At 40.5% G+C, this 22633-nt stretch overlaps 1 protein-coding gene across 1 annotated transcript; it reads left to right on the plus strand.

The window, feature by feature from the left end:
- Nucleotides 1-592: 592 nt before the first annotated feature.
- cunh12orf4 (chromosome unknown C12orf4 homolog) lies at nucleotides 593-22277 on the plus strand. The gene is made up of 14 exons (XM_034210627.1): nucleotides 593-708; nucleotides 1414-1604; nucleotides 2351-2496; nucleotides 3991-4172; nucleotides 4360-4459; nucleotides 4592-4713; nucleotides 6779-6885; nucleotides 7070-7267; nucleotides 11529-11657; nucleotides 11876-11944; nucleotides 12098-12300; nucleotides 17354-17411; nucleotides 18485-18552; nucleotides 20857-22277. The coding sequence occupies exons 1-14, from the start codon at nucleotides 701-703 to the stop codon at nucleotides 20947-20949; spliced, it is 1674 nt and encodes a 557-aa protein (XP_034066518.1). The 5' UTR covers nucleotides 593-700; the 3' UTR covers nucleotides 20950-22277.
- The last annotated feature ends 356 nt before the right edge of the window (nucleotides 22278-22633 follow it).

Consider the following 22633-nt stretch of genomic DNA (forward strand, 5'->3'; position numbering starts at 1 on the left):
CCGCGGGGGGCCTATGCCCCCGCATAGTCCGCATATAGGAAGAAACGGCCCTGGGTGCATGACACAGATTATTTTGTTCTCACCATGTTCTTCATTTTATTAGAAGTTTACACACTCAAACTGCTTACTTTATTACTGTTATTATTGTCATTGATGTTATTTTGTATAGTACTACATTGAAGTATAGATAGGTGTTACCTATATGCATCTTCTGCAGGTCACCCTTGAAAGTAAGATCTTATCTCTTATGTTGCACTGTTGGAGGAGCCTGTGATTTACGTTTTTTATTGCCATATCTACACTGTAGCTAATGTGCACATGACAATAAAGCCTTGAAACTCTTTATTCTCTGAGCAAGACGATACTGGCTGTATCATGTTTGTCCAGCAAGGGGCAGCCACGTCAAAGGAGAAACGCTCGGGTAAATTAAGTTTCAGGGTAATCAGATTCGTGGCTCAAGAAATCTGCTTTGTACGTGAAAGAAAACAATCCCAACAAACAAATGGAATCATCCAAATTATTAACCTTTCAATTTCAAACATAGCAGTGCTAATATATAATAAATAAAAACATACTAAGCCCATGCGGCTCATGTCGCGAAAGTGCTCCTCCACACCGCTACCGTTACACCACAGCTGTCAGCTGACTAAACCAAACAGGAGAGCCTCCTTCTCTGCAGCCGGAAACATCATATTCATTCATGCCCAGGTAAATATCTCTGATATGAGATGTACATTTTCACCAAAACAAAGCAAACAGCGTTGCTCAGTCTGTCATGTCCACGACACACTGCTTCTTTTGTAGCTTCGTACCTAAACGTTAGCTACACTGCTAGCTAGCGTAGAGCTACAATAACAACAACAACAGGCTGTCAATGATTGGGAAATTAAACATATTGACTTAAAAAACTTTAAAACCCTTGTCTTTTGCCACTTAGAGTCAAACAAGCTATTCATAAATAAGTAGTCTAACTGGTGCGTGTACTGTTTGGGGTCAGGTGGTTTCCTTTGCTTATTTCCATTTCACATATTTGAAGACTTCACTTTTTTATATACCATTAGACTCTCAGACATTTAATTAGGAACCGGTATTTAACCGTCAGTCATTACATTATTATTTCAAAAAATGGGCATTCTCATGCAAGAAATTAAAGAAAACTGTTCAGTCCTATCCCATGTACTGTAGATATATAAATAAAGATGTCAACGATCATTAGGTAATAAGGTTAGCTTCAGGCAATATGTGGTTTTAACTCGCCAGCCCAGGTCGGTGCTCATTGTGCTTTGTGCAATAAAGACACCCTATTTTTTAAAGACCATATTCATTTTCATTGTCTTCCTTCTCCTTCCCTTTTCAACTTCTTTCTCTTTTTGCTTCTTCTTCTTCCTCAAAATGCCCAACCCGGACCCACAGCTGCGCGACCATGAAGAAGAACAAAGGCAAAGCCAGCAGTACTAACGAAAAGGAGTTTGTGTTTGAGTTCAGGGCAGGGCAACACAATTGTGTCCTCAAAGTGCCTCTGCAGTTTCCTGTTCAAGAGATCATCAATGACCTCCATGGACGCCTGATGCTGCTGCATAAAATACCCTGCTACATAGAAACCGGTGAGATTGCCGCTCTTGGTAATAGAAAACTTGATGGAGGACTTTTGTATTTGCATTTGTATCCAGATCCCAGGTGCAGTTGATATTAACAGGGATTTGTAGACCCCTTTCTAATGGATCTATAATTGTATTCCATCCATATAGGCCACATGCAAAGCAACATAATACACTTTTAAACTTGTAATTAATTATGAGAACACCAACCTTTCACTAATTTTGGTTATCAGCAATGCACTTACAAAATCAATAAACCTATTGAAAATAACAGACCACACAACTGCCAATGGCTGTGAGAAAGATCATTTGGCATGCAGCACTTCAACACATCCCAAACATTTTCTTTACACATTTATTACTTTTTTCCGATTGGTTGAGCTGCCATTAATAAAACCAGTGGTGGCACCGGTGCCAAAATGTATCACACTCCTTTAAAGTTCTTGTTGTCAACATTTCAATGCTGCATATCATACATACAGTATATGTTTTTAATTTATTATCCTTTATCGGTAAATATAACAGCTAAATTGCCAAATATTCTTAAACAGCCCCCTGCCTCCCCAAGTATGTCAACTAAAATGTACCCTGTTGGACAAGTAACATCATATTTGGTTGCTAAAATGAAAGTATTCAAAGAATATCACTGGGGAAAGAGTTGGTACTGTCAGCATTCATGCTGTTAGTTTGAAATGGAATAGATCTAGCCAATGATAATTATTTGTATTATTTGTATGCATCTCTTTCTGCAGATCTAAAAAGCTCCCTTTCCAGCTTCGTTGAGAAGGAGACCATCCTGGATTATGACAGAGAGGCAGAGCTGGCGCTGCAGAGACTCACAGCAGGAGACGTGGATATAAACCAGCTGACCAACGCATGGACCAGGTCTTATGTGGAGGTGTGCATCAAAACAAATACACATCAGTTTCTTTACCATAAGCAAACTGGGTTGTATCAGTATGAATGTATGTACAGTATAATTATGGGCAGCTATTGACAAATTCACTGTTTTGATCACTTTTAGGATTTATTTCACATTTGCGACTGAAAATGTTGTCTCTTGTTAAAGATGAACATCAGTTTTTTAGTTAGTTGTGTTTATTGACTCTGGCTTTACACAATGTTGTGGCTGTTGTAGACTACAACTATTGAATTGTATTAGTAAAATAATATTCGATTTGAGAACAAGGCCATAAACACAACTAATGAGATGGATCACCCTCACAGAGCCCCTGTGACTCAACAACAACCTCTACATATTACATTAGAATATTCAGCTAAAATAACAGTCTATTTCAAAAAGATAATATAACATGGATATTAAGATCTTAAATAACTCCACGTGGTATCCTAACCTCGCTATATTTCCTCTCCTGGACGATCATTTCAGTTTGTGATGACAGAAAACGCTTAAAAGACTCCAGGAAGATACTTATATGCAATACATGCATGTCTATTAATAATGTGGACAGCATGTTTTATTCTTGGTCGGTGGTAATCTCAGGCGCTACTGGACTTACCCTGCTCGAATATCCACTACTCTACGTTTCTGTAGTATTGCAGCGATGTTTAGGAAGGGTCCTCGAATGCTCCTGCTTTGGAGACGCATCAATAATGCAATTTAAATGAAGTGGTGTATCTGCAAATGAATTATTCATGAGTTCTTCCCAGAGATCCATTATGTGGTGGCGTCTTACACATCATTTAAGAGTAGGGTCAACACTTTAAATAAGGATCAATACCAAATACTCTAGTGACACACAAAAGTGGATTTCTAATTAATATTAAGTATTATTTTCTCACCTACGCAAACACTGAGAGTGAATGTCTCTTATTTCTTATTTTAGAAAGGGCAATATGGTTTTCTGTGTTGATCCTTCAAAGTTCAGGAGTCTGAACTCTGCTGTCACTTGACCGGGCATTTAAAAAAAGACAAAGCTGCCTCAGCACGTGTTGTGAAATCCCCCCCGCTCCACTGCACTCAGACATTAATTTAAGGCCTGACTATGCATTTGCATTTCACTGCAGTCACACAAATACACATGGAAGTCTTCCAGCGTCCGCCGTGTTTGTGGCCTGAGGATTCCTGAGCCTGTATTAATAGAAGGTTTCACATTCTAATACTGATCTGCATTACTAATTATGGGTGGGGTGTTTATTGAGCAGAGCTGAACATATACCATGTGTTGCCCTTCGTTTATATCTTCCTGTGGTCACATAGGATGTCGTTTTTTGCACTTTATTCTGAAAAAAATTAAAATATTGCTAGCCACTTTGGTGCAGCAGATAATTACCCAAAATAACAGTTTTAATTAAATTCAGTTTTTATTGAATTATTTCAGTTGATTTTTCTGTTTGACCATTTTGTTTCTTTCTTCTATGACGCTTCCAGACTACGCTGGAACACGCTCGTCCCGAGGAGCCCAGCTGGGACGAGGACTTTGCCGATGTTTACCACGAGCTGATCCACTCCCCTGCCTCAGATACCCTCCTCAACCTGGAGCACAACTACTTTGTTAGCATCTCCGAGCTCATCAGTGAGAGAGACATGGAGCTAAAGAAGCTCCAAGAGAGGTTGGTATTAGGGAACTATCATTTAACTATGTGACCTCTGGATAGAGTTCGTAGCACCAGATTTAGTTAAGAGGCATCATAGCAAAGGGGGTACATAATATATATTGTAAGGCACTGTAGATGAGGATTTTGATGCTGAATTCTTTATTATTCTGTTGACATCTGTGATAATTGTTGTGTCTGTCAGGCAAGCATCTGAAATGGACAAAGTGATGCACGAGCTGGGGAATACATTGAGTGACCATGATGTCAATGCAGTGGCCTCTCAACATTTTGATGCACAACAGGTAAAAAAGCAGGTGCACCTCGATCTCACAACACGTTTGTAATTTCTCCAAAGAAATGTGTCCATTTCCCAATTCACCCGGGCCTGTTTAGTCAAAATATGAAGTTCTTCAGTGTTTGACTTCGTTAAACAGGTCTTGGAGAACAAGTGGGCCAGTGAGCAGAAGCAGGTGACAGGCATTCAGAAGCACGAGTACCAGCAGTGGGTCATCAGTCTGCACCAGGATCTGCAGAAGTCCAACAGCAGCCAGATCACGTGAGTTATTAGTGTTTGTGTTCACAGGATCATGGTTAGTGTATGCACATCTACTTTACACCCGCCTGCAGCTTAACAGAGTCAGTTATTTCCTTTGCTCTATTAAATCTCGGGGTAAAGCAGGTGTTTATCCAACATAATTACTCTTGAGTCAGGTGCTTTGTGCCTTCATTTGGTTAGTTAACAGCTACTGTGCATAGACGAATGAATGAATACAATGTTTGAAGTGCCATTGTCGAAATGCACGCACCTAACGGCAGTAAGTGTGGGGTTGAAGTTCAGCTTAAAGGGACAGTTCGCCTCAAAATGCACATTTTCCTCTTACCTGTAGTGCTTTTTGTCAGTCTACATTCTTTGTGTGAGTTGGCCAGGGTTGATATATACTGTATGTCGTAGAGATTTCTTCCTTCTCTCCCTTATAATGGATGGGGCTTTTTTCTGGTGCTCAAAGTGCCAAAAACACAATAAAAAACGTAAACAGTCTTTTCAGAAATCATAACACAGTTACTCAGGATATTCCACAGAGGTTGTTGTCAGTAGCTTTATGTAGGAACTACTTTCTTTGTACTGTATCACTGCACAGAACGCAGCGTACATCTACTCATGAAGGCTTGTGCTTTTAACAGAGCGAGATGTAAACGCAATGATTAGCTAGCTCAGGAGAATTAGTGACATTTTAAAGAGGGATTTAAGTGACGATAGGAGCCTGTTAAACCGTATGAAACTGACCAAATAAAATGCCACAGGGGTTACGTTCAATATATTGCTATACTTTAAGCATTACAATATTGTTTAAAAAAGTATAAAGAATACACAATCATAACCTCTGAGAAAATATACTTTTTCAGGCTAGACTGAGTTAATCTTTACATACATGTAAATCAATAATTCAACTATTGTTTTTAAGAATCAACACCCCTATAACTCACACTTCTGCAGCAGAATAACCCAACACAGTGTGTCTGCTTTGAAGTACACAGCTCATTTACATAGAAATTATCGTGAGGTAAAAAACTCCTCTTAGTTTGATTGACACTCAGCTCTGCAGCCCCATTTGGACTGACATTGGGATAAGAGTTGGGGAGAAATCTTAATAGTGGTTATCAGTGATGTGGTCCTGCAGAGTGCTGGTCATACTCTCCTCTGCATATATTGGATTTTCCTTCAAAACACAAACACCACCGGGACCTGTAGGCTAAGAGCTACTCAGGCAAAGTGCTGAGTATGCATTGTTTTTGTTCTAATGATGAATATCATTATGTTATTATGCGAGGGTGGAACCTAATACTTCGACGTCAGCACTTTGAACACTTTTTAAATATGCATTCCCAAAGCTTAACGCATGAAGGAAATCAGAACGGATTTGGATGATCCTTTGATATTCAAAATGTTTCGTTAGTTAAATGCTGAATCCCGAAAAATGCTTGTCATCAAACTGTGTACTACATTATTTCTTGTACTATTGTTCAGGAAGTAGCCACAGAAAACTGCTGTTTAGTGAGTGGGTTTTAAAAAAAAAAAAAAGGATTTGTCATAGCTGTATAAAGTAGTGCTGCACAATTAATGCAGTGTTTGATCGAGAAACTCCAACTAATATATAGGGTTACAAATGTAAACAAAGAAACAAAAACGCTTCACTGCCTTATCCAAAGGAATGCACCACACATTAAGAAAACAGTGTTGACATTTATTGTTTAACTGTTGATTAAACCTAAAGAGTTAGCAGAAATGCTTTAATTTTGAAATACTTTTTTTTTGTTTTTTTATTAAATATTAAGTTATTTAGAAAACCGTGTTTACATTTTTGTATTTGATCTGATACTTTAAGTTGGTTTATATGGCTTTCAATGCAATACACTTTCTAAATGATTAGTAATCTTTGTGAACCAATGATACCATCAGTTTATTAGTCAACATAATCGCAATAGGACTTTTTCACCAAATGGTGCAGCCCTACATGTGAAAATATAACTTTTTTTCTGGATGAAATGCTTTCAGATTCTTCCCTGAACCTATATAACACGCTGTTTTTGATACATTTCTTGTTTGCACGATTGTTTCCCAGGGAGGAGATCAAGGTGCAGCCCAGCCAGCTGCTGGAGGTTGCAGACCCCGGGGCCCGGATGTTTGAGGAGCAGCCTCAGCTGGAGGAGAGCTTCACCATACACCTAGGTGCACTTCTAGCGTAGTGTTTTCACACCGTTTTGTGCCATTTGAAATGTCGGTTACCACGTGCATAAAACACTTAGACATGTCATTATTCATGAGAAGAATACTTGTTTTGAACTACAGTAGTGTTGTGCTAAATGTATCCATGTGTATTAATTATCTATATTTATATATATGTTGTGTTCAGGGGCCCAGCTGAAGACGATGCACAACCTGCGGCTGGTCCGGGCCGACGTGCTGGACTTCTGTAAACACCGTCAGCATAGCAGCGCGGGGGCAAAGCTGAGGCGTCTGCAGACGGCCCTGTCGCTCTACTCCTCCTCCCTCTGTGGGCTGGTGCTGCTGGTGGACAACAGGGTCAACTCCTACAGCGGCATCAAGAGAGGTCAGCGGGACATACTTTATCTTCAGAGAAATTGTTGGTGACGTTTTGTAGGAAGATGAACATTTTCGTTTGCCTCCTAACAGTGTTACATTTTGCCACTAGTGAATTCTGACATTATGTTGGTTCTACTCACAACTCACTGATTACCTCTCACTTTTACTGTGAGGATTACACTATTCTTTCACTCCTATTTATTTATTCAAAGAACAGACACTTTATCCTTATGCAATACAGCATGGGGTGCCCTGATTAGAATTCTTGTGGCCTTCACCGATCGCAAGAAACCGCATTGGCTGATCCGATTACATGGACAAAAATAAGCCATTTCTCAGCGCTGGTCAACAATCTTGTTTTTTCTTTTGCAATAAACTTTCTTACTCTCTCAAAATAGGAAAACTATTAAGGTTGGCAAGTGTCGTGGCTTCCTTCCTTGTTTTTCCACCAAGCCACTAGACGCCTTAAACAGACAGTTTTAACTCGTTTCTTTCCTTAAATTACTCACAGTTTGAAGTGTTGCCTGGCCTCCAATGGTTTAGAAGATGTTGCGATGTGTTTGCTCAAAAATAAAATAAACTTTTGCACATGCAACAAAGAAAAATAGGCCTTTACAATATTCAAAAGAAATAGGCAAAACTCAAATAAAACAAACAACTTAGGTATTCTTTCTTTCGTGATAATGCTTATAACTTCACAACTTAAAGGGTACTTGTACGGTTTGTATGTACGTGTACGGTACGAGTACGGTTACGAGTACGGTTACGAGTACGGTTACGAGTACGGTTACGAGTACGGTTACGAGTACGATTAAAAACTGTTCCTCGACGGCGTCTCTCAACAGGTTGCCCATCACTGTGGCGTTAGCACAGGCGCCGTGGGAATTGTAGTTCTTTATAGTGCGTTGACTACAGACGTCACAATTAGGTGGCCTTTCTTATCAAATCAAAATACTGGCTCTAACAGCAAGTATGGAATGCAAATTATCTTCAATTTCTTTCAATCAGATTATATTATATACACTGAACAAAAATATAAATGCAACACTTTTGTTTTTGCTCCCATTTTTCATGAGATGAACTCAAAGATCTAAAACATTTTCTATATACACAAAATAACCATTTCTCTCAAATATTGTTCACAAATCTGAAAAAATCTGTGATAGTGAGCACTTCTCCTTTGCCGAGATAATCCATCCCACCTCACAGGTGTGGCATATCAATTATTGGATTATTGCACAGGTGTGCCTTAGGCTGGCCACAATAAAAGGCCACTCTAAAATGTTCAGTTTTATCACACAGCACAATGCCACAGATGTCGCAAGTTTTGAGGGAGCGTGCAATTGGCATGCTGACAGCAGGAATGTCCACCAGAACTGTTGCCCGTGAATTGAATGTTCATTTCTCTACCATAAGCCGTCTCCAAAGACGTTTCAGAGAATTTGGCAGTACATCCAACCGGCCTCACAACCGCAGACCACGTGTAACCACACCCAGGGCCGTATCCAGGATTTCCTAAATACCGAGGTCCAAACATGCTAGGGGGGTTCGGGGGATACCCCCCGAGATTTTTGGGATTTTCATGATCTAGTTAGGTGCTTTTTAAGTCCTGTGGGGGGTCACACATTGGATAATATTTTGATTTCAAACCATGTCAGTGGGCTGACAATGTCAGCATCAATTATTTTTGAAAGTGTAATACATAATAAGAATCAGTTGATTGTTACTATTAATGATCCGGACATGCAGAAGAGGCTAAAATGATCACAAAACATTGTCAACATTCATTTTCCATGTCTCTCTCCTTTCCATAACCTGCACCTTCTCTTCCATCTTCTTTGGTCTCTCCGTCTTCTTCCTGTTCATTAATCTCTCTGTCCTCTACTCTTTCTCTTTGTTCAATCTCTCCCTTGTTGTTTACTTTTTGCTCCTCCTCACTTGTCTCTCCTGCCAGTGAATTAAAAGCAATTCAGCAGTTTAGTTCATTTCACTTGTTTGTTTGCATTTTAATTTTTTTAAAATCAGTTTTGTTTGATTCTCAAAAGAGAACAAAGATGTAAGCAAATTGTGTTTTATACAATTGTATGTTATTATGACATCATAACTGCAATAGATGTATGTTGTTTAAAAATGATGCCTATTGTAAATGAAGACTATTGTTATAGATATATATAGATAGATATATGGGGTTATTAAGCCTACATTATTTTTGTGTGACTGTACCTGCAGTTCCTCCCTGACTTCCATCACTTTCACTCTCTCTATTTCTCTCTGCCTGTCCTGTCTCTTCCTTACCAAAGCTGAGCTTCGACTGACGTAGTCTTTTCATTATATCTGAGTCAGTGTAAAAAGAAAACAATACAATGTTATATCTTCAATGTTTTACTCAAATTGAAATGAAAGAAAAGCATTACAACGTTTGTTAAAAGGTAATCCTTCTGACATTGGATGAATGTAATTCACATTAGCTCTCTAGCTAGTTTATTCACGCAATTTTAAACCAAAGTATAGCCTATAGCTGCAATATCAGTTAGTGTGCATGTTGTCGGACGTCCACTGACTAACGTAGAGCGTTCACACAGGATCTGCTGGTCATATGATGTCCTGATTAACAGAAACACAAGTAGCCCGCTGGACTCAGATCTCTAGATACCTCATCACTCCTCCGCTGCTCCGGTACAAGTCCGGTCTGCGGTGGTGTGTTGATACATGTCGTCTTCTTCTGTTTGCTTTAATCAAGGCTACGTAGTTATGCAGCGCCCCCATCGTCAGTCAATGGAAGTATTACAAAGAACCCCGTTTAGTGAAATTATTTCACAAGTTTTGTTATATACACAGCTCGAAAAAAATTACCGAGGTCCGGACCTCGGTGACCTCAATGGTAGATACGGCCATGACCACACCAGCCCAGGACCTCCACATCCAGCATGTTCACCTCCAAGATCGTCTGAGACCAGCCACTCGGACAGCTGCTGCAACAATCGGTTTGCGTAACCAAAGAATTTCTGCACAAACTGTCAGAAACCGTCTCAGGGAAGCTCATCTGCATGCTCGTCGTCCTCATCGGGGTCTCGACCTGACTTCGGTTCGTCGTCGTTTCCGACTTGAGTGGGCAAATGCTCACATTCGATGGCGTCTGGCACGTTGGAGAGGTGTTCTCTTCACGGATGAATCCCGGTTTTCACTGTTCAGGGCAGATGGCAGACAGTGTGTGTGGCGTTGTGTGGGTGAGCGGTTTTCTGATGTCAATGTTGTGAATCGAGTGGCCCGTGGTGGTGGGGTTATGGTATGGGCAGGCGTATGTTATGGATGACGAACACAGGTACATTTTATTGATGGCATTGTGAATGCACAGAGATACCGTGATGAGATCCTGAGGCCCATTGTTGTGCCATTCATCCACGACCATCACCTCATGTTGCAGCATGATAATGCACAGCCCCATGTTGCAAGGATCTGTACACAATTCCTGGAGGCTGAAAACATCCCAGTTCTTGCATGGCCAGCATACTCACCGGACATGTCACCCATTGAGCATGTTTGGGATGCTCTGGATCGGCGTATACAACAGCGTGTTCCAGTTCCTGCAAATATCCAGCAACTTGGCACAGCCATTGAAGAGGAGTGGACCAACATTCCACAGGCCACAATCAACAACCTGATCAACTCTATGCGAAGGAGATATGTTGCACTGCGTGAGGCAAATGGTGGTCACATCAGATACTGACTGGTTTTCGGACCCCCCCAGACCCCCCCCCCAATAAAGCAAAACTGCACGTTTTAGAGTGGCCTTTTATTGTGGCCAGCCTAAGGCACACCTGTGCAATAATCATGCTGTCTAATCAGCATCTTGATATGCCACACCTGTGAGGTGGGATGGATTATCTCGGCAAAGGAGAAGTGCTCACTATCACAGATTTTTTCAGATTTGTGAACAATATTTGAGAGAAATGGTTATTTTGTGTATATAGAAAATGTTTTAGATCTTTGAGTTCATCTCAGGAAAACTGGGAGCAAAAACAAAAGTGTTGCATTTATATTTTTGTTCAGTGTATATAGCAGGCGAAAAAACAGGCAAATAAGAATTGGCATTCTTTTAATTTATGTGTCACTCTTCTGATTAGCCTTTATATAGACCAATGATCAAACTATTCAGAATGAATATCAGCCATTTAATCGGAGCACCCTTGGAGACATGATAACAAAGAAGAGCCCTGGCTTTATAACTCTTATTTGATGCATCATTTCATCCCTGTCTTTTTGTTCAGAATTTGCAACTGTGGCGAAGGAGTGTACAGACTTCCACTTTCCCTTCCTGGAGGCACAGCTGGACGAGGTTCAGCAGGTGCTGCTCTACGCCCGAGCCCAGCGGAGCAGCAAGCAGAAAGAACAGCCAGGTGAGACTGGGCTGCTCCGGTACAGCTATAATGTAGACCAAACATTCAAAGATGATAAGAAAGCGGAAGGCAAGACAGATGCTTCCTCAAAACTGTTTCTTGATTTACATTTCTCTAAACAATCAAAAGCTTGGACACAGAGAAGACATTTATTTATTTGATCAATGTCACCATTTGACATGCTTACTTTTGTTGATTTTCAATGTTTATCCTTACAGAGATACCAAGGAATGGAGGTGACGATAAGAACAAAAATGTTGAAAGAAATCCATCTAACATCTTACCAGGTAATCAATACCCATCAATATGTAAACTGACTCTTTTTTGGACTAACAGAGCAAAGAATCTCTCATACATTAATCCCACATTATTTAGCAATATTATTTTCTGACCACAGTAGTTTTGCATACTGTAATGTTTTACACTCTTCCTTCCTCAAGGTGAGTTTTACATCTCGCGGCACTCCAACCTGTCTGAGGTCCATGCTGTCTTCCACCTGTGTGTGGACGATAATGTGCGTTCAGGAAACATCACGGCGCGAGACCCGGCCATCATGGGGCTGAGGAACATCCTGAAGGTCTGCTGCACACACGACGTCACCACGGTTACCGTCCCTCTGCTGCTGGTCCACGACATGTCAGAGGTGAGAGCAGCTGAGAGCACCGTGAAACGGGATCTAACACTCATTCTTTCTCCAGCAGCGTCAAAACACATTTCTTAGGGATTATAATAATATAGTAATAAGATACCTCAAGGGAATAATTAAGCCCAAATTGAATACAATACTTGAAAGGGTCCTATTATACTCATGTTTAGGATCATATTCATTTTGTACCTCTGCTGTGACATGTTTTTATGCTTTAGTGTTCAGTATTTTGATCATACTGCATGGCGTTTCAGGCAGGGGGAGATTTGTTGGGAGAGAAACTCCTTCTGGAGGGAACTTTGGGATTTTAGCGTTTTTAGACCATTTACATGCACAAAAACGTATTTAACACACTACAGGAAAGGGAAAACCCCAAAAAGCATAATAGGGCCACTGTAACTGGACATTGGCTGAGCTGGCGGCTAGTATCTAACGGTACTACCACAGGCAAAGATTTCTCACTCTTCATATGTGAATGAGACATGGGGTACTTGTCTCATGGATACAGTAGTTAGTTTTGTTGGGAAGCGACTTTAGGGTGCATTCACACCTAATAGTCCGCTTCTCTGATGCGCACCAGACCACAGTTTGTTACATTGTTTCATTTTTCAGAAGGTTCGGTTTGCGTTCACACGGGCAAAACTCAAACGGACTATAAACTTTAAACACAAGTCATGTGCACGTAAATGCTGTTCAACCATTGGTCAGACATTAAGGGGGTAAAAATGCAAATCCCGGCAATTTCTACCGGAGCCTCCGCCATGGAGCATCGGCACTTTCGGCAGGTTATTCTCATGCTGCTGTTAATCTGGAGATCAACAGACACTAGCGGCCCGCGCATATGATTATATAATCAGACAACGTCTGTTAAAAAACATTAACACATAATGAGAGACGTTCTGCAGTAAGGAGGGGCGTTTCACCGACGACAGGTGTTCTTACTTTTATGTAGCTGACGGATAATTTTTACACGACAAGTGGACACGACACTGTTCAACACTTAATTCTGCTTCACTCTTTAACTAAAGAACCGCGGATGTCTTGAAAGACTCTTTCGCTAAAGATTTTGAAGATATCCGCGTTCTTGTGACACGTAAATACTACGCTTCCTATGTTTTGGTGCGGACTGCATTCACACCAGCAATGAACCGCTCCAGAGTTCGCAAGCAAGTGCTCCGAGACCACCTATTTTAGCGGACCAGAGTCCGGTTGTTTAGTTCAATTAAGAGGTCTCGGATTGTGTTCACACCAACCCAAATGACCGCACCAAGCGGCTAAACGCACCAGGGTTCGATTCAACCGGACTATACAAGGCAGGTGTGAACGCACGTATACCTCATTCACACCAACGGTGTTTCAGGGCCGGTTCGGAGCTGGAGCTTGAAAAGCACCGGGTTTTCCTGTTCACACCGCAGCGGAGCAGCCTCTTAGCTCCGGAATCCGGTTCATTTCAAGCACCAAAAAATTGTCCGGCCAGAGCAAAAGCACCACATACGTCACGCTTACATCGAGGCGGGGGCAGGGGCAGGATCAACTCCTGAACAACAACAAAAAGCCGGCGTTTTATCCAGTTTGAACACAACATTGGAGAAACTTAACAAGCAGCAGTGGTCCACTGAAGAGACCAGCTACCTACTGGGAATCTGGTCTTCCGAAGAGGTACAGAGGAAGCTGGAGCACAATCGGCCATTGTTGTTGTTGTCGGTGTCAGCTGTGAGGGGTTTCCGCGCGGTTTGGCTTTATGAAGCAGGCACGCAAGCGGTTACGTCATGACGCAAACGATGACGCAGCACCAGTCGGACTCTGGGCAGTGTGAAAAGAGCCGGAGCTAAACCGAAGAACCGGTTCTGAACCTGAAAAGCTCTAGCACGGAGCTTGAACCGGAGTTGCGTTGGTGTGAATGAGGTATTAGACAGAATCCTGAAGGGAGAGGCTGGGATTTATTTTGGTTCTAAACATTTAAATTCTACCTTACTCTTGCTGGTTTCCCCAAAGTGGCCTACACTTTAACCATATTATCGTACTTCTATGTGCTTTGGTCTTGTACTTCTATGTTTAACATAAGCAGTGGTAATTATTTGTGGATGGGAAGATGACTGCTAGTTACACACATTTTCGTGGCTGTTGACAAAGTCCTCTTTTCTTCCTCTTCATCCTACTGCGCTCGCGGCATCCTTGGCCTTGAACTTCACATTTACCAGGTTTGAAACCAGGTTAAACAGTTATGAGTCCAAATCAAAAAGACATTTGGTAAATACACAATAAGGATTATTTCTCTCTTATAGTATATGTAAATTGGAACGGAAAAGAAAATCTGCTGGAATTTGATGGAATTAGAAACATTTAGACATCATAATCTGATCATTTCTTTAGAGGGAAGGTACATTCAATCAATCAATCAATGTTTATTTATATAGCCCAATATCACAAATGTTACATTTGTCTCAGTGGACTTCACAGTTTGTACAGAATATCAGTATGACAATACGACACCCTCTGTCCTCGGACCCTCACATCGTACAAGGAAAAACTTCCAGAGAAAACCCACAGTTTAAAGGAAAAATGGGAGAAACCTCAGGGAGGGCAACAGAGGAGGGATCCCTCTCCCAGGACGGACAGACGTGCAATAGATGTCGTGTGTAAATCGAAGAGATAATACATTTTACAGCATATAGACCGAATGTTTGGAAATGCATGTGTCTGTAATAAGAAGATGAATCCACGAGGATGTCAGCAATCCTGTGGGAGCCATCAGGGAAGCAGTATGATGAAAGTCAGGCAGGACCGCAGAGACAGGTTCAGCCACGACTCGAAGTCCAGGACTCAGGATCCAGGACTCAGGATCCAGGGCTCAGGATCCAGGGCTCGCGGTCCAGGACTCAGGACCACAGCAACAGGATAAGCCACGACTCAGGATTCCGGCGTAGATAGACACCAAAAAGACATTTGGGGGAAGCTGGGTTATTCGGAACATGAGAGTACACATTCTCATTAAGACTGTCTGTGGCGCGCTCATGCCACAACATGCCCTGTGCAATGGATCTTCTCATGTCCAAGAGTCTTTGTTTAAATAACCAAAGACTTCTAACTTTTGAAGCCTCAGGAACTAGATGAGCTTTAATTGATAGCTTCTGGTTCCACTTTTTCCACACTTTCTCCTGTGTCATCTTCTCTTTAGTCTTGTTTGCCATTTAGTGCAGATGTGTGCCTGTTTGGACACGCCTATTCAATGAACAACAGAGCTGTGCCTCTTAGTCTTATGTTTACATGTGTTTCTGTTTCCCCTGAGCATTTTGTGGAAAAAGGAATGGAGAATTGCGTAATTATGCTGAAATACATGATTAAAAGTTTGTAGAGAGGAAATTGAATATTATACCAACCAGATAAAAGTTTAAGTTTCCAGACAGTGACGGGTAAAACATTTGTTATGTTAATTTTTCTGGTTGAAAACAATTGCCTCAATTGCTTGACAGAGACAGCCTTACGTTTTCCTTGAGCAACAACAGCACTTGTTCCTACCTCAGTACTAATAAGAAACAGACTGTTTATTATTACAATAAGCATTTGATTCCCATACATTGATTTATTTGTGGCGGGCCGCCACAAATAAATATCGTCCGCCACAAATGGATCTCACGAGTTTTTTTTTTTTTTTGGTGGTCTAATGGATAGTGAGGTGGGCTGATGATCGGAAGGTTGCGAGTTCAAATCCCGCCTGGAACACCACTACTAGTGTGCCCTCGAGTAAGGCACTTAGCCCAGGGAGAACGTCCCTGTAATTGGTCATTGTAAGTCGCTTTGGAATAAGGCGTCTGCTAAATGCCTAAATTGTAAATTATATTTTTGGGAGAATAAACCCCACAGATCCTCAACTCTGGTGTGTTTCACTCATTAACAACGCAACACAGAGCAACAAGAATGTTGTCTACAGTAGCCATGAACTTGCATGTATTTTCTTATTTGAGGGGGGGTGGATGCGTGGGCCAACCGAATAGGTTAAGGGGCCTTTGGTTTTTCTTTTCGGGAGGGGGGGGGGGTGCGGTGCCCCCACAAATAGAATCAAATTCTGTGGGAAACACTTTGTATTGTCTTCTCAATGTATATAGTTAACTTATGTCTGCTTTTGCTTGCACATTGGTCACTTGCAACAGCCTCCAGCACTGTTTTATATCTCTTTCTGTTTCTCCTTGCACTATTTTTATTGTTTAAAGTCTTGCATACATTTATGTTTCATTGTTAAATGAGGAATTGAAGTGCCAAAACGACACTGTAGTTATTGTGACACATGACATGACATGTGACAATAACACCTTGAAATGGATTCATGAAACTTGACTCTATACTATCCTATTGTTAGGATCCATTGCTCAGTTTATCTTAAGGGCAAATAGTTTGTGGGTAACACAGTAAACACAGGTCTTAGCCTGGGCCTCGATGACACCCTGCCATCGCCCAGTTTGTTGACTCAGAATGGGTGCAAAACACTCGAAAGTGGGAGAAAGGCATGTGGAGACATTTGAACTGATTCAGCCTACTAACACACACAATTAATATTCTAATGAACATGTCATATATTTTTGGGGGTTTTATTAGGACATTATGTGGGGCATTTTACCATAACTTCTTAATTTTATATTATTGTATCCCTTTGTTGCACACTCTTATTTTGAAGTAAACGTTTATATAAATATTTGTATTTATTTATATATATGAACAAATAAAAGATCGTCAGTGACTGTCACTAAACCCATTTCCCCCTGATAAATAATGTGTTTCTGACGCTGTGATCAGAGGTTGTGCAGAAGACATGCCTGCTCTTAAACATGTTGAGTTTAGATACAGTCACATTACAGGAGACTTTTGACCCAGTTCATATGTCATATATACACTATTGCACACATGCGTTGGAATCTGTCTAGTTGGGTCAATCATGTAACACAATTTGAACAGTTAACATATCCAACTCCAATGTAATCAACATACATTCCTCTGCCTTTTATTATTTTGAGCATTATTTATTTGTCTCCTTTGTATTTCCTTACCCCTGCAGGAGATGACCATACCGTGGTGTCTTAAGAGAGCAGAGCTGGTTTTCAAATGTGTCAAAGGTAAGTTATTTTGACTGAAGGTTTATTTTGAATTCCAAGCTGACATTTGATAGCAGAGATCTGTGAAGCCTTTTACTGTTCTTTAAAACATGAGGTCTTGTTTTCATTCCCTCAAAGTTAAAAGAGCAAAGGATACTTTTGTTCTTCTTTGAGGAAATGTACCAGTGGTCACTGACAGTGTTTTTCATTTCCCATAATGCAAAGCTGATGAATGAAACATGTTGTGTTATTAGGGCTGTGCATTTTGCAAGAATCGTGCGAGATGATATGCATCATGATACAGTGATGACAATTCATTATAGTGCAATATATTGCTATACTGTAAGTAAGGCAATATATTTTAATGAAAAAAAAATATACAATTTAAGTTTAGGGCAGCTGTCATTTAAAAAACAACACACAGCCATTTGCAAAATATTTGAGCCGTGCATGTAAACTATTCATACAAAAATGATAGTTTTTTTAAGACTCGATTCAGTACAACAACAAAATATTGTGATACAATACTATATCTTATTTCTTACAACCCTAATTTATACATAAGTCGCTCAACACTGAGAAAGTTGCTCCTTGACGATGCAGCTTGAGGGATGGTAGATATACAAAAAAGTATAATTACAAAAACGAAATAACACCTTAATAAACCATGGCTGTGCTTAAAAAAAATGCAGTGCTGCATTATCCACAACGTTTTTTGCAGACGAGCATATATATATGAGTGCTGTATAAAGTGTCTGGCCTTTTGGAAAAAATAAAAATAACCTATGATGCATTGCACAATAAGCCAAAAGGTTGCAGCAAATACCAATCCACATTTCACAGAGTGCATGTTTACATTTAAAACAAGTAATCGCATTTAGACTAACAGAATGGAGGAAAAACTCTATGCACCAGGGAGACAGAGTTTTTGTAGTAAATTATTCATAGGACATAGTCATTATTTAAAATAAACATGTATCGTGTTGAATGTTTCATATTATTATTGTGAGGTTGTAGCATAACCCAGCAGTTGAATACACTGAACATTGCAGATAGATATATGTGAATGAACTTGAATCTGATTTTATTTGCAGGCTTCATGATGGAAATGGCCTCATGGGATGGAGGAATATCACGCACCGTCCAGTTTCTAGTGCCAAAGGTAAGAGCAGAACCTTTTACATGTCATTTTGGTTCCTCAACTCTTAGCTTAGTCGACACACTCATGCTTTGAGTAATGCTTTGCCAGCAGATCTCTGTTAATTCAACAGAAGTGTATACTTACAGTAAGGCCTCGCATGTACACATCATCACAAAAGGCACACCTGGGCTTGCAGTACCTTGCTTTGAATGCAGGCAGAGAAGAGAGACTGTTTGAAAAGCACACCATTAATCAGAGATTATGGAGCTTTAGGTTCTCTTGACCAATATTTACACTACTGCCATAAAAGAAAGCTTGGAGACTTATCCCTATAATTGTGTGATAATAAATGGTATTAACGTGTAGCTTCCCAACACTGAGGCATAATCTGGGACTGCTTTGAATATCCAGCTCTAACTTTATGTAAAAGTAAATGTATGAACATACAGCATCAGCTTTGAAGCTAGGTTTTCTGTCATATTTTTTAAAGTAGTTGTGACGCAGAGCTGGATGAAGCTAAGCTGTTGTTTTTTTTTTAGCTTATCTTGATGTTGTATGCCTATAGCTTTTGTGGTTTGTCGGGAAGGCAGCACAGCTTAAAGCACAATCTCATGTTGACAGGTTAAGAGGATAAAACCAGTGGCATCAAAGGACCCTGACTGGCTTCAGCTACATGCTCAGACAACTTTCAAAATAGCACCTCTGAAACAACATTGTTTTCTGCACTTTAAAGAGATGCGCCGGCTAAATATACGCCCTTTCTCTGTGTGGATGAATGATGCGTGAATGCTTACGGATTAATACTTAACATTCTTATTTGACAGGTGGCGATGCTTAGGGACAAATCATGTTCCCCCCTTTTAAATCACAGCTGCCCGAGCTTGCATCATTTCGCCGTATTGACTACTGTTCCCTCAGGGGGGAAAAAGACCCTCTGATGTTGAAGGGCACTGAACTAAAGGGGCTGTTAACGCTTGACTGTACACAAACAGTCCAGATGTATTGCTGTTGTCATGGGCAGAATAGTTATTGTAGGCTGACCTGGAAGTTAGCATCGCACTGGTTCCATGACAAAAAGCAATGGGATGTTACCATTGGATTATGGAATAATGCCGATAAATATATTGATCGGTGGTTAACAAACGATTTTGATACTTACATGTTTTTCATGCAGAATGTTTTCCACATATTAACACCACTTTCATCATTTTTGAAGTGTAAATCACTCGCTGTAAGTAGAGCAAACATTAGGCCACAAATTAACTTTATAACGGTCCCAGGGCTTCATGTCATCCCAGCTAAGCTAAATGCCTCTCATTTAGCCACTTGTTAGCAACCGCCTTTTTTAAAGTCCCCTACAATTGTCATACATTTACAACTGGGGTATTCACTGACGTATATTAACGTTGTAGAACAAAACATAAAAGTTTATTGAGAGTGTGTTAACCACAGACCTAATTTAAGGCCTCTAACCAAAAACACGTTCAAAAACCTCAGACTTCAAGACGAGGGAACTGGCAGGGTCGGCTCTAGAACAAATCGAATGGAGGGGGCAATCATTTACCACGGGGGGAACACACTGCCGTCAACAACCAACACACAAACACCAATGCAACTTCAATTTCAAAACATGCTGTAAAGTCTATTGTCTTTCACACACATTGCAGGGGTGTAGTGCTATTTTATAGCGCACCTATGACTTGTGCAGACATGCACGGTTGTGGCACAACCACCAAAACAGAAACATATGGACATAGCAGATCGCCACTGGGCTTTCATCTAAACACACAGCCGTAATGACAACAAAACAAAGGTTGGGGTCATTGGTCAAGCAACACACCAATCAAAGAGCAGCAGTGAGCACACCTCAGGCTGTGTTTTTTATTTGTATTCTTTATTTCTGATTTATTTCACACAAAAAACTTTTAGTGGAAACGTTTTCACTTATAATATGATAAAAAAATAAGCTCTGCGTTGGGGGGGCACAGCGATTCATTTGGGGGGACATGGCCCTCGAATGACCCCCCATGACGGCGACCCTGGGAACTGGGAATGCTTAAATGCTGACTCAGTCCCAGGTTTAAAGACTCATTCCTGAACCAATTTATCAAGAAAAAAACGGTTCAATGGTTCCCTTAAGCCTAGCAAAAAAACGTTATTGAAGTATCTCCACATGTCATAAAAGCTATAAGAAAATTGTTGAATTGAGTGCCTGCACATCTATTGTCGCGCATGGACCCTGGATGTATTATTAACATGCCCTGCTCAGTATTTTCAGTCCCTTGTTTCTCACTAACCCTGTCTTTGTGTCTCTCATGTCGACAGAGTATCTCAGAGGAGATGTTCTACCAGTTAAGCAACATGCTGCCTCAGATCTTCCGTGTCTCCTCCACCCTGACCCTCACCTCAAAGCACTGAGAGATGGATACAGATGGACCACATTGCATCCACGAGGCATTCCAACTAACAGAGACTCATTTATAATAACAATTATACAACAAGGTTTTTTTTAATATCAGGAACTGTAGAATAAATAAGTGGAGGTTTGATGAAGTAGCACATAGGCCCTATTCATTCAAACGGGGTCAACACAATAAGGTAGCATCAAAGCGCTTACAGTAGTGGTTTAAAAGAAGGGATTTTAAACCAGATAGAACATTTCTATCTAGTTGTTGAGCCTTGTTATTTTACACCTTCTGATGCTGTAGATGCTTGTTACTGAGAGAGGACGGGATTCAGTGGCTCACCAAAGCAGCTGCTGCAATTATCATTTCAGGCCTCTGGGGTGCGGTCATGGTGACAGAGTTTTATGACATCATGACATCAGCCGCCAGTGGGTATTTCAGTTTCCTTTAATGCTGCAATCTGTAACTTAACGCATGTTCGAGCTGCAGCACAACAAGGACCCAGCATTGTGGTGGTTAAGTTGTTTTAACTCTGATACAAACTGAAATTGCCATCAACGGAGCGAAAAAGTAAATTTGAATACACAGTATAGTTTACTAAAGCGATGAAGCTAGATGGAACTGGCAATGGCCATTAGACAGGTGAGACCTAACTGTTATAGCAACCATTGTAATGTTTTATTAAACATTACCATACAGATGGATCTAATATTACTATGTTGGTTATAAAAATAACATCACAGATCTCTGCTTTTATTTGTTGGTGTTTTGATGGACAGTATTCGGTCCCACATTTCATCTGTTTTTTGTTTGCAAATTAGATTTGATGTATGATCACAAGGAGTCTAACCGATGAAAATGTAGCTTTATATTTAGGGGCTGATTTGACCAGAGAGAAGTAACTAAACGTGGCTCTTTAAGTCCTCAAAATGAATGCTGTTGCTGCTGAGATGAGCAACACGCAGGTGTTTTTTATACTGCATTGCAGTGAGTTGTAGTGAGGATCACTCTTTGCGAGTGTCCCTCCCCTCTACCTCTGTAACAGCAGATGGCACTGTTCCTAAAGACAAATATGTGAAAGGGTAATTACACAGGCACTTCTCTTATTAAAAGAGATACAAACGTAAAGCAGCATCTGTCGCCAGTGGAGATTCATCTCAAGAAATGTTCATATTCATTGTTAGCAGGGCTCCTCTGGAACATCCATCCTCAGTGGTCTCGCATGTTCAGCTGTTAAGGTTTGTCAAATGTGAACACTTTAAATAAAATGTGTGCTCTGTATATTTACTATATATGTTTAAATGTTTATGTTTTTTAATAAATGTACAACTGATATGTCCATTTCTTAAGCTCATAAGCTCATGACAAACTTTGATATTTTTACTGACTTACATTTTTTCTCCCCAATGATACACTTCTGGTGGCATTTCTTTCAGCATTTTATTTAAGGTTGATGGGTTATCCACCGGCACACAATCTCTCTGAAGTTAATAATCCACGTCATTCATTTGAATTACATTCCTCCTTCATCTATTGGTGGCCTCTAAGCCATTTCAGACAGACTGTAATCAGTTCAGCATGTCAGGAAAGTTTGCCACAGCCACGTTCAGCGGTGGAATTATGAAGATTAAAAGAGTTGAGTGTAGCAATCAAAGCAAGTTGCTTTCCCTTTACTCAAGATAAAAACAAGAAGGCCA

Source organism: Gymnodraco acuticeps, unplaced genomic scaffold, assembly GCF_902827175.1.
Source record: "Gymnodraco acuticeps unplaced genomic scaffold, fGymAcu1.1, whole genome shotgun sequence".
NCBI classification, from domain to species: domain Eukaryota; kingdom Metazoa; phylum Chordata; class Actinopteri; order Perciformes; family Bathydraconidae; genus Gymnodraco; species Gymnodraco acuticeps.

Coding starts and splice junctions, on each gene's coding strand:
- cunh12orf4 (XM_034210627.1), top strand. Junction 4,460..4,591: donor AACATTTTGATGCACAACAG/GTAAAAAAGCAG, acceptor TTCGTTAAACAG/GTCTTGGAGAACAAGTGGGC. Junction 11,658..11,875: donor CAAGCAGAAAGAACAGCCAG/GTGAGACTGGGC, acceptor TTATCCTTACAG/AGATACCAAGGAATGGAGGT.